The sequence below is a fragment of the Dermacentor silvarum genome, chromosome 8, assembly GCF_013339745.2.
Source record: "Dermacentor silvarum isolate Dsil-2018 chromosome 8, BIME_Dsil_1.4, whole genome shotgun sequence".
Classification (NCBI taxonomy): Eukaryota; Metazoa; Arthropoda; class Arachnida; order Ixodida; family Ixodidae; genus Dermacentor; species Dermacentor silvarum.
The window spans coordinates 157569114-157583979 of record NC_051161.1 but is presented as its reverse complement, the minus strand read 5'-3'; the positions used below and the strand labels follow the sequence as shown (position 1 = coordinate 157583979).

Sequence of the window (14866 nt, the reverse complement as noted above, 5' to 3'; positions counted from 1 at the left end):
GAAATGTACCGCTGATTATATAGCACGCCAGGTCTCGACGAAGCAGACGCGGCTGCCGCCGCTACCGACGAAGAAACACCACATCCACTGGCTGGGCTTGCTGTTGCCATGGCACACTACACTGAGCGCTCACGCGAGCACGTGAAACATGTAACAAGTCAAGCGGCACAAGACAAGCGAAGCGGAAGAAAACAATGGAAATAATGCGTGGCGAAGATCACACAACCGAAGTGCGGCCGGCCTGCTCTCGCAAGGCGCACAGTCCAAAATGGCGGCGACGCTAGACGTCGCTCGTGTCGGCCAATGGCGCTGCTCAAACGTCGGTTTGTGAAAAGGTCTATACGGCTGTGAAATATTGCATGACGACATTCATTTTTCTTACTTTATCATACAGGATACAACATGTGTTTCAATTCATCGAAGCTTTGTCCTAAACATCGGCACGGCGTAATGCTTTGTCAGTGTTGCTGTACAGCTGTCACAATGACCTATGGCTAATAAAGTGCATAGCAACGTTCAGTATTCTTGATTTCACATACAAAGTACAAACAGTTGAATTCATAAACTGCTTTCGTTCCCGCAAATCTCCTGAAGTGTGCTCAATGACACTAATGAACAATGCATCGGCACGATGCAATGTTTCGCTATCAAAGTCATCCAAGAAGATGCCTCACTTCCAAACGTATCCCCCTGCGACTATCAGAATTTAATACGATACTGTCGCAACAAAATCGCAATAAACTCACCTCGGACACGGCATCTTCGCCGCGCCTGCCAGCTCGGCTAGGGACGAACTGAGCTAACAAGTTTCTTCCCCATAGAGGAGGCTATGACCTAGGCGAAGAGAAATTTCAAGGACGGAAAGTCCCCACATTTCTCTCTTGCATGGAGGAAGGAATTTGTTTCCTTCCTCCATGCTCTCTTGCAACCACTGCTCCTCCTCACGCATGCGCAGAAAGATCGGTTCAATCCAATTTTGATGCGGTCATGTCCAAGCCTAACTAGAGAAATGATGATGATTTATTGGCTTCCCCTTTGAAATGTGGCAGTGACAAATAGTCACCTTGCCCGATACATGTTTTTCATTCTAGCATTTTTGTATACATTTCCTTAACCTTTTCTTTTTTCTTCCTTTAGATCCGGTTCTATCAATCTCTTCCCTGCCTTCTTTTCCACCTCTAAATGTCTCTTATTTATCTCCACTGCTGGCCAGTTATTTGATGCTTCTGGAAGGTGTACGTTAGCTACGGTTCTCACTGGGTGAATCTTTTCGCATTCCATTAAGACGTGCCGAGTGGCCTCTGGATCTTTACTGCAGCATACAGATGCCTCATCTAGTTCCAAATATTTGTTCCGGTATGTTTTAGTCCTTAGGCAAATGGCTCGAGCCTCAAATAGCAAGGCACTTCCCTTTGTGTTATCATATAAATTTTCCCTTCTAATATCTTTCTTCTCATTCTTGTAAATCTCCATGGTCTTTTTTGCTTCCATTCTTTGCATCCAAAACACTGTCTGTTTCTCTCTCTTTCTGATGACTCCTGGTTGTCTATTTACACTTTCAATTACCCTGTACTTAGTTGCCAACTTTCTTGACCACTTCCTCCATTCTATGTCCACACTTTTTAGGTACAGATGCTTGTGCACTTTGGCCGCCTAATTATTTTCATCTATGTTCCCGAGTATTTCTCCAAAAATAATTTTGCTCTGTGCTTCTCAGACTTCAAAAGATGACCAACCCATGTCACCCTGCAGTGCCTCATTTGTGATTTTACCATGGGCTCTCAAAGCCAACCGGCCTACCGATTTTTGGTTAACTTCTAACCTCGACAAGATATCCGTAGCGCTGGCACCCTTACTCCTTTCCGGAATCCACACACCACATCATACTTATTGTGGACCCAACGGGCCCTGTTTCATTATTTGTGCTTCCCGTTTATTTTCAGATTATCTTGGTGGACGCTTGAGTAAGTCTTTCCTTCGTTTCTGTATACACCATGCTATTTATATTGCTTGACTATGGGTATGACTTGCCGTTGAATTGACATCACGTAATTACTCGTCTCTTATTGAAGATCATAATTCCAGATTTCTCTGTGCTAAAGTTAAGGCCTAGATTTTTCGCTGCGTTGCCACAGATATTCACAAGTGTCTGTAAATCTCTTCTATTGTCAGCTAGTAACACTATGTCGTCTGCATACATCGGTCCAGGGACCTTCTGTTGCACCATTTGTCCATTATGCATGTAGGATAAATCAAACCCTAATTCGCTGTTTTCCAGTCTTTCTATGCTCTTCACATAAAGTGTGAACAAAAATGGAGACAGAGGACATCCTTGCTTCAGTCCTTGATGAATTCCCACCACTTCATTACATTCATGACATCTCGATGGATGGATGCTAGGAGCGGAGCGTCCCCTTTGGAATGGGGCAGTGGGCTGCGCCACCAAACTCTTATTCTATTGCCTAATGTCCTACCTATCTTCAAAAAAATTATTTTAAATAAAAATTTAAAAAAAAAACATGAATTCCTTTCACCAAACTTTCTGAACTCCTACTGGAAACTTTGTTTTTGTGTGCCTTCGTTGTTTGTTGTTTCCCTACTTTTCTTCCACCAATCTTGCAATTGCCTTTCACTAATCTCTATTGAGGACATGTTTACTTTCCCCTGCTTTTGCTGAACCCAAGGGCTTCAAGGAGGCCAGAGATGCCTAAATTAACCGCTGGGCAGATATCTTCACATTCTAATAAAACATGCTCAATCGTCTCCATAGCTTTCAGGCAGCAAGCACATGCTTCTTCGTCCTTGTTGTATCTCGCTTTATAAGTGCATGTTCTAATGCACCCTGATCTCGCTACGAAAAGTAAAGAGCTTCCCTTTGAGGTATCATAAAATAAGTAGTTACTCATAGCAGGTTTCTTTTCCATTGCCATCAACCATGAGATTATCTCAACCTCACTGATTTTCCGCTTGATGTTCTTTGTTGCCATGTTGCTCACTATACCGGTTGCATACTTGCTCGTAAGCTACCTAGTTCTTTTCCTCCACTGTGAATCAATGTTTTTCCTGTAGAAATATCTGAACACTCTCCCAGCCCATTTACTTTCTTCCATATATCTCAGTCGTTCTTCATAATCAATTTTACTCTGAGCTTCCCTCACTTCAAAACTTGTCCAGCCCATATCATCGTGCACAGCTTCATTCGTAGTCTTCCCGTGAGTGCTCAATGTGAGGCATCCAACTGACTTTTGGTTGCCATCGAGTCCCAATTGTACCCCTGACTTCAAGCAAACAACCGCATTTCCAAATGCAAGTTCTGGAACCATTCCACCTTTCCACATTACCCCGGAGCACCTCGTACCTATTGTATCCCCACAGGCCTGTGTTTCATTATGGCCGCAATTTTTCTTCCCCTTAGCTGTTGGTTTTTTCCTGTGCTTCCATATATCTATAATATGGAAACACGCTGACATTGATGATGATGATTTATTGGCATTCCCTTTGAAACGGGGCGGTGACAAATAGTCACCTAGCCTGCTTGATTTAATCAGGTATACTATACATGTTCTTTATCTAGCATTTTTGTATACCTCTCATTATTATTTTTATTTTTCAAAAATTTACCTTCTACCGCTGCCTATGATTTTAAGAGATCAGGTCGTGTCCATCTTTTCCCTGCTTTTTTTCCACCAGTACTATAATAGTCTCTTGCTGATCTCTACGGCTGATCTGTTTGTTTCCTTCCACTTTAAACCCAAGCGCTTCTGGGAGTTGCACGTTAACTACGGTTCTCGCTGAGTGGATCCCGTCGCATTCCATCAGGATGTGCTGAGTGGTTTCTGGATCTTTACTGCAGCATACACGTCTCTAGTTCCGAATATTTGTTCCAATATGTTTTTGTCCTTAGGCAACCGGCTCGAGCCTCAAATAGCAAGGCACTGCCCTTTGTGTTATCGTACAGATTTTCCCTTCCAATTTCTTTCTTCTCATTCTTGTAAATCTCCATTGTCCTTTTTGTTTCCATTCTTTGCATCCCAATTCACAGTCTCTATTTCTCTCACTTTCTTTCTGATGACTCCTGGTTGTCTATTTACAGTTTCCATTATCCTGAAACCTTCAATGTCAGTGCCACCTATCGGTGAAGTCGGGAGGAGATAGGTGCAACAATGGCATAAGCCTTCCGAGATCGGAAGGTCTCGGAGGTTATGGTAGACAGCTTGTACTGTTTGTACTGATTTCGCCGCGGATCGGCGGACATGAAAAGTACAAATACAACGCAATCCTGGCTTCCATTGCGCTGCCTCTCACACTTTCTGGATGCACACACAGATAGAATCACTTAGGTACACTATGTATGCGAAATTCAAAGCATAATGGAATAGTGTTCGGCACGTAAACTACGCTATCACGCTATACTAAAACTCGCTTTCTGCAAAGTTCGTTTGCGAAACGGAAACGCTCTTTCCCTTACCCCCGCTATTATGCTAACGTTAAACTAAAGCTGCCTAAAGAGAGGTGAAGTGTGATAGCGGCCAGACACAATAAATACCAGTGTTGGTCGACGGCATATTCGACGCAGGAGTTTTGAACTGCCGCGCCAAGCGAGCGCTGGTCCTCGCAGGAAGGGATGTACTCGGCGCACAACGGTCGGGTACTTTATGGTTTCGTAGACGAATCTAGTTCGTTATATCCATTGGCAGGACAATTTTACTTTGTTAAAACAAGGTTTTAAATACATGGATTTCTATGGAGCTTTCAAGAGGAATTTCATTTACTTCGTCATATCAATTATTACGTTGTCTCATTTCATTATAACGAGGTTCGAGTGTAGTGCCACACAATGCATCTAACAATTTTAGTCACAACCCTATCAAGACCCCATTTAACTGAACTCAACAAATGCTGCTAATGAATAAGATTGACAAATTCCTAGCACCACGATATGCAATTTTTGCTTACAGTGTGCTGGCAGTACGAAAATTGGCTATAGTTTGAACAAGACAAAGTTTTTCTGAAATACATTTTTATTTACAAATAACAACACACTATAACAAGAAAGTTAAATGAGTAAATAACAAATTTATTTATCAATTGAATGACGATGAATAACATGAGGTTAGTGGTCTTGCCGGTGCCGTTTCCAAAAACGTTTGACTTCATCATGGCCATTACGATTCACAACCATGACCCTCTTGCTTGGATTGTCCCAGATAAGGACGCCCAGTTCCTGCAAGATGGGCAGGAAATATGCACTGCTCAGCAAGTTGCTAAATTATTTAGTACCTACTACAAATTTCACCATTTAGTGCAACCAAGCAGTACTTAATAAAACTGCTTGAAGAAAGGTCCTGTTGCTAAACAAACAAAAGCGGCATGATAACAAACTTGCTTCATACTGGAGACATGCAGTTCACCAGCAATAAAGATTCTTATATTCAAAGTGGCTTTCACAATTGCATTTTGGTGATGCATAAAATTTTCATTTTGTGAGAATTTTCTGCAACATTTTATTGAAGAACTTGTTAGGCTTCCACAAAAAGAAAATATTGTCATACAAGCTACAGCAACAAATGAAATATCGTGACATGTTCATTCAAATCCCCATTTAAATTCGTAAGAACACAACAATACATGAAAATTGTTCTAGCATAAAGATTAAGTAGGTAATGAAGTACAGTGGACTCTGGTTAAACAAAACTTGCTTAGGCAAAACTAACGGACAAATGATGCACAGACACCAACTTTTGTTGGTAGCCCACAGGCACAATGATTACACCTATGTACTTCGATAAACTGAACCCTTTTTGCAAACTTTGGCTTAACAAAAGTGGTTCTGAAACCACCATGGCCCGTACTGACCATTATACGGCATTGAAACAGCAGCAGTCCAACAATCATGAGGGAAGGCAATATACTAAAAAGTAAAAAAAAAAATTTATCCATCAGACAATTCCTGCTGATGTAATGTTGACTCCTCAGCGCCATTCAGTTTGGTCAGCTTTACATCATGCACCTTTTGTTATGCATCCTGAACAATGAAATAGTATTAAGTGTACAAAGTGCTTATGCTAAGTATGATGATAAATGTCACCAAGTTGAGGAATAACGTTGTATGGGCAGTTGTGAAAACCAACTGGCAAGAGTTATATGGAGTTGAAATTTTAGCTGTAACCTTGACCACAAGGCATACAAATAATTTTTGGACAACATTTCACAGATGCTTATCTTGTGCAAAAAGTCTACTGTAACCCAATGTTTAAAATAGCAGCTACAGAATGTACAAAAGCATAGATCAGTACCAAGTAATAAAAACAATGTTGTGCAGTGACAGTTCAGTTCACTTATAGTTATGGCCACAAAGCATGAAAATTAAGACTATAATAGCAACATCAACTAGCCTATATTTCCCCTTTGTGAAGTCATAGCCAGCTATCTATACAAGGTCTTTTTTTTTTTAAGCCATATAGAATTTTTGCAAATCGCTTGTGGCAGATAGCATAATTCCAGACTTTGAGCTTGATTACTCAGACGCAAACTATATTGTCACGTACGAGTTTGTACCGCTGTGGACAAAATGACGTTGGTTGGGGAAGAAGAGGCTGAAGTGTCTCGGAGCTCGGTAGATGCTGTCACCCTGGCCACAGAGCTACAACCCTCTAACTGTATATATTGTAAATACATATATTTTCTCCCCGTAACATTTTGGTGGAGGTGCGGGGTAATCTCGCCACAAGCCGGCCCTGGATCTTTGCAGCGGGCGTCACATCGGTTCCGCTGTTATGGCTACTGACGCTGCCTCCGCCGCTCAGACACCGGCGGAAGTGGTACTAACCCAGCTACGTCACCCGGGAATCTTCACTGGCACTGGCAAGGTCGACGTCGAAGACTGGCTGACGTCGTATGAGCGCGTCGGTAAGCACAACAAGTGGAATGCCACACATTTGCTGGCCAACGTGATCTTTTACTTGGGAGCAACCGCGAAGGTATGGTTCGAGACGCATGAAACCGACATTACAAGCTGGGACTCCTGCAAGGAAAAGCTACGCGATCTTTTCGGAAGACCTGAGGGACGTCAAATGGAGTTGCTAGCGTCTCGTGTCCAGACACCAACCGAATCGTACGTCGCGTATATTCAGGACGTTCTGGCTCTCTGCCGTAAAGCGGACGCGGACATGCTGGAGGCCGATAGGGTTGGAAACATTTTGAAGGGCATCGCGAACGATGAGTTCAACCTCCTGCTTTGCAGGAACTGCTCAACGGTTGAATCCATCATAAAGGAATGCCGGAATTTTGAGCAAGCGAAGAGCAAAGGCATCGTACAACGCTTCGACCAACTTCCCAATACGGCTGCCACTTCCTCCTGCAACGACCCTCCGGAATCACATCCGCCTGCCACGCCAAGCTTGACACAGGTCATCCGCCGCGAACTTGAGGCTATGGCTCCAAGTTCTCACAGTCCCCATACGCACGACAACATGACCATCTCGCTCATTCAAGCTGTTGTCCACCAAGAAATTGCAAACATGGATATCCAGTCTGCCATCTGCCCACCCCTACCGCTCCTGTCATTGCCTCTGCTGCAACTCGCCAGTCGTTCCCGAATCGATATCGGAACCCCTCTGAGTGGCGAACACCGGATGACAGGCCAATTTGCTTTGCTTGCTCCCGGGTCGGTCACATCTCCCGCCACTGCCGTAGTAGCCGCTGGTACTCCTCGCCTCGACCATACGCTGATCGCCGCTTCGACCGAGACCCTCGGTCTCTGTCGCCCCTTTCTGAACCATACCATGCCGGCCTTCCCTCTCGGGGAAACACCACTAGCCGCTCGCCCTCGCTGCAAAGCCGTCAGTCCCGCTCGCCTACACCTCGACGTCCCTCGTCCCCGTCCTACGCGGGCCGCTTCTCGGGAAACTAAGCAATGCAGCCCCCGGAGGTGAGGCTGCGTTGACGACTCGGACTGCAAAACCTCTGCTGACCCCTGCTGCTCGACCGAACCTTGTTGAAATTTTTGTTGATGATGTACCCGTTCAAGCCCTCATCGATACTGGCGCTCAGGTGTCGGTTATGCGATCAGATCTTCGTAGCCGTCTCCGTAAAGTCCTGACACCTGCCGAGTCGCCTGCCGTCCGAGTGGCTAATGGCAGTACAACAGCCGTGATGGGAATGTGCGCCGTCCGTGTTACCATTGCCGGTCGTCCAGTGTTAGTCCTGTTCACTGTACTGGCCGAGTGTCCCCACGCAGTGATTCTTGGAATCGACTTCCTGACTGCTCATTCAGCACTTATTGACTGTGCAACCGGCACCCTTCGCCTTGAACTGCCCCATTACTTTGCCGACCCGACCGAAGACCCCAAGTCCTGACTTCGTTCTGCTGAATTTGTTCGCCTGCAACCTGATGCTGCGACCTACGTCCTCATGTAGCCTTTTCCTCCACTTCGAGACGGTCCTTACGTGGTGTCCCCACTTTGCGACGTTCTCCTGGCACACCAAATAGCACTACCAAGCTCAATTGTTACTCTTGTTAACAATCAAGCGTGGCTTCCCCTTCTGAACTTTGGTTCGTGTCTGCAAGTGCTTCCTGAGGGAGTATCTCTCGCTTTGCTGTCCCCTTTAGAAGAGTGTGGAGTAGCTGCTCTTACGCCCGAACCACAATTTGACACTGCTGCAGCTTCCGACCGTCCTACTTCAAGCAACGACAAGTTTAGGCCCATGATAGCTACTGACCTACGGCCTGCTTACGCCGACGCCCTTTGCCGTATTCTGATGTCCTATGAAGACATCTTTGATTTTGGAAATCACCCGCTAGGTCGCACCCGTGTCGTCACCCATCCCATCCTCACTGGTGACGCTCCTCCTATACACCGGAGGCCCTACCGTGTGTCAGCGGCTGAACGCCAGGTGATCCAAACGGAGGTGGACAAAATGCTCTCCAAAGATATTATCGAGCCTTCCTGCAGTCCATGGGCGTCACCTGTCGTTTTGGTTAAAAAGAAGGACAATACCTGGAGATTTTGTATCAATTACCGTCACCTGAATAAGATTAAGAAAAAGGACTTGTATCCGCTTCCGCGAATTGAAGACGCGCTGGACTGCTTACACGGTGCCAGTTATTTTTCATAGATTGATTTGCGCTGCGGCTACTGGCAAATCGCAGTGGATGAACGAGATCGCGAAAAGACCGCCTTCGTCACCCCAGATGGTCTCTACCAATTTAAAGTGATGCCTTTCGGATTGTGTAATGCCCCTGCTACCTTCGAGCGCATGATGGACTCTCTTCTGCGCAGATTCAAATGGACCACATGCCTCTGCTACCTTGATGACATCATAGTTTTTTCACCGACGTTTGAGAGCCACCTTCACCGACTCTCAGCTATCCTTGATGTTTTTCGACGTGCCGGCCTACAACTCAATTCTGCAAAATGCCATTTCGGCCGCCACCAAATATGAGTACTTGGTCACTTGGTTGACGCTTCTGGCGTCCAGCCTGATCCTGACAAAATTCGTGCCATTGGGGAGTTTCCCTTTCCGCGTTCTCCTACCGATGTCCGCAGTTTTCTAGGGCTGTGTTCCTATTTTCGGCGATTTATCCAGACCTTTGCCGAAATCGCTCGTCCTCTCACAGACCTTCTCAAAAAGGACACCACTTTTCGTTGGGGACCCGACCAGGCTGAAGCATTTTCAACGCTTATCAGTCACCTTACCAATCCACCCGTGTTGGGTCATTTTGATCCGCATGCCTACACAGAAGTTCGTACTGATGCAAGCGGCCATGGCATTGGCGCTATCTTGTCCCAACCGACAGCGGGACACCAATCGCATGATCGCGTATGCTAGCCATCTTCTTTCTGCACCAGAGCGAAACTACTCGATAACAGAACGTAAATGCTTGGCCCTTGTTTGGTGCATTGCTAATCCGCCCTTACCTGTTCGGTCGACATTTCACCGTCGTGACAGATCATCATGCCTTATGTTGGCTATCCTCACTCAGAGACCCGACAGGCCGTCTTGGCCGCTGGGCTTTACGCCTGCAAGAGTACACGTTTTCCGTGTCCTACAAATCTGGGCGGTTACATGAGGACGCCGACTGCCTCTCCCGCTACCCTGTCGACCCACCCGATGGCACCGAAACCGATACAGATACCTGCGTTTTGTCGATCTCCGACTTCTCATGCATCGCCGACGAGCAGCGTCGTGACCCATATTCGCGATCCATCATCGAACGCATTACCTTGGAGCAACAGGACGCTTCTCTCCGTATGTTTGTTCTCCAGGACGGGACCTTATATCGACGCAATATGAATCCACATGGTGCTGAACTGCTCCTCGTCGTTCCCCAGCATCTGCGCTCGACAATTCTCTCGCAGTTACACGATGCGCCTACCGCTGGTCATTTGGGTGTCTTCCGTACATACGACCGTGTGCGCAGACGATTTTTCTGGCCTGGGCTATATCGCTCTGTTCAAAGCTACGTCGCTGCCTGCGAACTTTGCCAACGCTGCAAGAAGCCTCCATTGTCTCCCACTGGCCACCTTCAGCCTATAGATATCCCCAGTGAGTCATTTTTCCGCGTCGGCCTGGACCTCCTTGGCCCATTTCCTACCTCATCCTCGGGCAACAAGTGGGTGGCTGTTGCGACGGACTATAATGTCACGTCCGAGTTTGTACCGCTGTGGACAAAATGACGTTGGTTGGGGAAGAAGAGGCTGAAGTGTCTCGGAGCTCGGTAGATGGTGTCACCCTGGCCACAGAGCTACAACCCTCTAACTGTATATATTGTAAATACATACATTTTCTCCCCGTAACAATATTAGCACGAGAAATTGATATCCACAAGTGATGAATTACCAATTCAAAAATGTTCTTGAAATTCACTTTGAAAGATCACTATTGAAATTTGCAAATTGTAGCCGGTGAATTCGCTAGGCTACAGACCTGAAACAAATTTTCAGGATGACACCAGTTTCGAGATATTCATTCCCAAAGTGTGCGACAAAATACATGGACGTTGAGTTACTTTTGTGCTGCCATGCATAAAATGATGGTTTGATAAAAAAGTAAGTTGAACAATAATGCATTTTTATCACAAGTTGCACGGTGCATATCTCAAAACCCATGCAATCTTTAGAAGTCGTTCCAAGTGGACATGCCTTGCTAACTACAATTCGTAAATTGCAATATGTGCTGTAAAGTAACAAATTAAAAAGTTAATCAGTACCTGTTTTTATTTGCTGACTATATTTTTTTTTATTTGTTTAGTATATTATGCATTTCGATTTCCTGAGTAATGTTCACCACTTTAAGTAATCTAACTCAAGGACTACAATACGCTGCCACAGACGATTTCTAAAATTCGGTATGGTCTAAAGAAGCACCCCATTTATACAGACCCATACATTGCACCCCTGCATAAAGTAAACATTTATTTTCCACCATTTTGGCAAGCCACAACGTTAACGAGTACTACAACTTTAGCACTCCTTTGCTTTCCTGTTTTGCTACCCCATGCCTACCAGTGGTTCTATGGTCTAGCATTGAAGATGCCACCATTAGAACTCTAAAAAAACTAAAACATAAATTTTAGCGTTTAAACTATATGAAAGTGCATGTTGGCCATTCTGCAGACTTTTCTGAAAACTGTCTGCTTGGTTCTGCAGCAGGTGGAACTTGACAACAGCAATATTTAGTATCCAAGCTGGGTCACAAACACTGTAACAGCAGCCCTTGTGGCTGCATATAATTTTGCATTAAACAAATAAGTGTACAAAGGTTACAGTCCACAGTAATACCAGTGCAGCATCGGCACCATTTGCCTTGAAGACTTCTCCCATTTTATATTTAATTCTTCCTACGGAGCAGATTTTCTGAGAAAGAATTTCAGAAAGATTGTTACAAAAGTTATTAATGCTAAAGCGACAAATCACCATAGCCTATATAACACTATATGTCGTACAGACATCAGTAGGGGTTTGACCTTTCGGCACAGACTTGGCACAGGCAAACAGCTGATTTGATGCAGCGACAAGCACTTTTGGCACAGTGTCAAACATACCTCTATACACCATAAGGTCTCAATATTACGTGAAATAGTCAACTCCTGGCAGAGTGTCACCTCGGTCCTGTCACCCATACGTTGTTAGACCATATGTGCCTAGAGTTAATGTTTACAAACATTCGTTTCTGGTCAAAACTATAGAAGAGTGGAACAAACTTAACTCAAAAATATTTGACGGTATGAATTCGCTTGCGAGTTTTCAAGGAAACCTAGAATCATTATATGTTTAAATTCAATGTTTTTTGATGTTGTACTGCGCTGTTCCTGCTGCTGTTTGTTTATGCTATTGTATAATTTCAGTTTGCATTGTGTTAGTTGTATTACGCTGTTTGTATATTCGCTCTTAGTGTTGCGAATTATCCCACCCTGTAACAGCCCGAAAGGGCTCACAGTATTGAAAATAAAAATAAAAAAATAAAAATAAATATTACAGAGCCAGCTTTATGCATATCAATGCAGCATTCAGGATAAAAATGACAGGGATAGCTTGATTAATTTCTTAGTAATAGCAATTATGTGGACACTCCAGGCGAATTTCCGCCGTCAATGTCGCCGTGAGTTTCTCTATGAAGTCCAAGTGCGACATGAATGTGGCTGCACGCCGTATGCTGTAGGTGTGCAAGAGGAAATGTGCCGGCGTCTTTTCGTGGGTGCAGATCTGCATCTAGTCTCCTCATCTAGCCTGGCAGCTGTGCACGGCGCCGCTGCACTTCTCTTGGAGGTAATCCGAGGTGGGTACAAACGTTAAGCAAGCTGAGATGGCTTTGTATGCCTCGTTCTCGCACACCTAGTTCGCTAGCGTTGAAGCAAGAGGCAGCACGAATTCATTCATCCCTGCTGCCGCTCTTCAACATTGTGATAGCAAGTGTTCGCAGTCATCTAGCGAGCATGTTTACCCATGTGCACATGACACCATGCTTGTTAACTTAATTAGTAAACGAATGTTTACAGCAATTTAAATGGTCAATAACACTACAAGCCCTGCTTCGTGTAGTTGTCTAATACTTTGCTATTGCTATCAATGCTTTGCCTTTCAGGTGAAACTGCGACTTCTTCATATCGACGCCTTTCCCTGTACGTTAGTGGTATAAAGCCGGTTATACCATTTCGTCTTGCAACAAGCATTTGCACATACACCGCACTTCAGGCTAGAAAAAAATGAATAAATAGTTGACGTCCGATTTTTCCAACTCCCTAGGAACCGCAAAAGCGATAGAAAAATCTGGCAGTCTGAAAAAGTGAATGCATGCCTTTTACTTACCCCAAGGGCACAATTCGCTACACGAACTTCGGAAATAGTTCTGAAGGCCTGCCAGTACACTTAAACGTGTCGGTGTTCACATTGTGATAGGAGACAGCGGGTGCACGCGTCTCCTATCACATACATTAAGGAATACATACCGTGTCCCATGACAATGCCCCTTCCTACTTATGTTATACTTCACCGCAATACTTCACGTAAGCTTCACCGCTTAACACTTTGGTACTGAGGCGTAGCTGACTTTCGGGAACCAGCATAATGCAACGCACCATGCTTTCCAAGCTTCGAAGCCATTGGCAAGGATTACAAAGAGGGAGTCGGCGCCATTGCTAAGAGCGGCAAATTGTTTTAATGAAATACACGGCATCGAACAGCAAAAAGCTTGGTAGCGAACGTCGCAGCGTTTCCGCAGTGCTGGCTATGGCTGCCAGCGGATCTGCGTGCGAAAGCACCGGTTTAGTGGTGGCTTCGATTAATGCAGTTTCAGGCCTGCAGTCATGGCAAAAAGTCCGGAAAATCGAATGGCAAAGGTTTTTTGCGTCTGAAATTTCAGAGGTTCTTATACATTGACTCTATGGGGTACGTGACAATGCCGCGAAGGAGTCCAAATTACCGGGCATGTCCGAAAAAGCAGCCGTCTGGAAAATCAGTCGTTGACTGTATAGCGGAAGGACGTGAAAGAAAAACCACACCCTATAGGGAGGTGCATGACTAAACCGAAGTTATGGTGAAGGCGTCCAGAGGTTTCTTCACTTCTAACGTGTAAAGCCTCGCCTGCGTAACTGTGCATTAGGTCGTGTGAAAGCTGTTGAAGTTACAACCACGGGATATGCTTTTCCAATTATGCAAGGTTGCAAGGAAGGTCCCCACTAATAGTAAATTATTTGCCAGCGGTTGCTAACCTCCTGTCTTTCCCTCTATTTTCATCCTCCTCCTAGGACCTAGCCAGCGGCCAAGTACGTGTATTACAAGGTACTGTCTCTAAAGTGGCACGGCCAACAACTATGCTAAACAATGTGTGAACGAACTATATCTGGAGCTGCTTTTAGATCCGACAGCCTCCTTGACTGAACTCCACAGCACAGTAGCAAGCGGAATACAGAACTGCACCACAAACAGCACAAACAAACAAGAAGACTGCACAGCGGCAGAACATTAGAACCTCCACCAGAGAGTAATGCAACAAAAGAGCAAAAACAGCAAATGGAGGACCAATGGCATCAGCTATATCCATGGAGGAAAGAAAGACTAGGAGAGAGCATGACATCACTCAGCTAGCCTCTGCAAGCCCACCTCCTCTGACGCCACCTCTCCCTCTTTCCAGGGGCCTATCTACGAGGTGCCTCTTGGAAGCTCAGTGCTCCGAGGTTGCCTGACCATTCAAGGGATTGTTAGTTTCTTAACTTTTAGTGGCAACTGCCTTCAGAGTTACAGAGGAAGGAATGCACGGTTTTCTGCTGCCGTGCGCATCGCACTTGGCTTTAAGTGTGCTGCCTTGAAGCATAGACGAAGGCTAGGGCACCTTGCACACGACCATAGCATTCATAGAATTTCCA

General features: G+C 45.2%; 1 protein-coding gene across 1 annotated transcript in view; it reads right to left on the bottom strand.

Moving 5' to 3' along the window:
• Positions 1-5056: 5056 nt before the first annotated feature.
• The window catches only part of LOC119461791 (general transcription factor IIH subunit 4-like), a 76599-nt gene continuing 66789 nt past the window's right edge, over positions 5057-14866 (bottom strand). Inside the window, exon 14 of the mRNA XM_037723172.2 lies at positions 5057-5224. Coding sequence (XP_037579100.1) covers positions 5114-5224 — 111 coding nt within the window. The 3' untranslated portion in view covers positions 5057-5113. The remainder of the gene's footprint in view (positions 5225-14866) is intronic.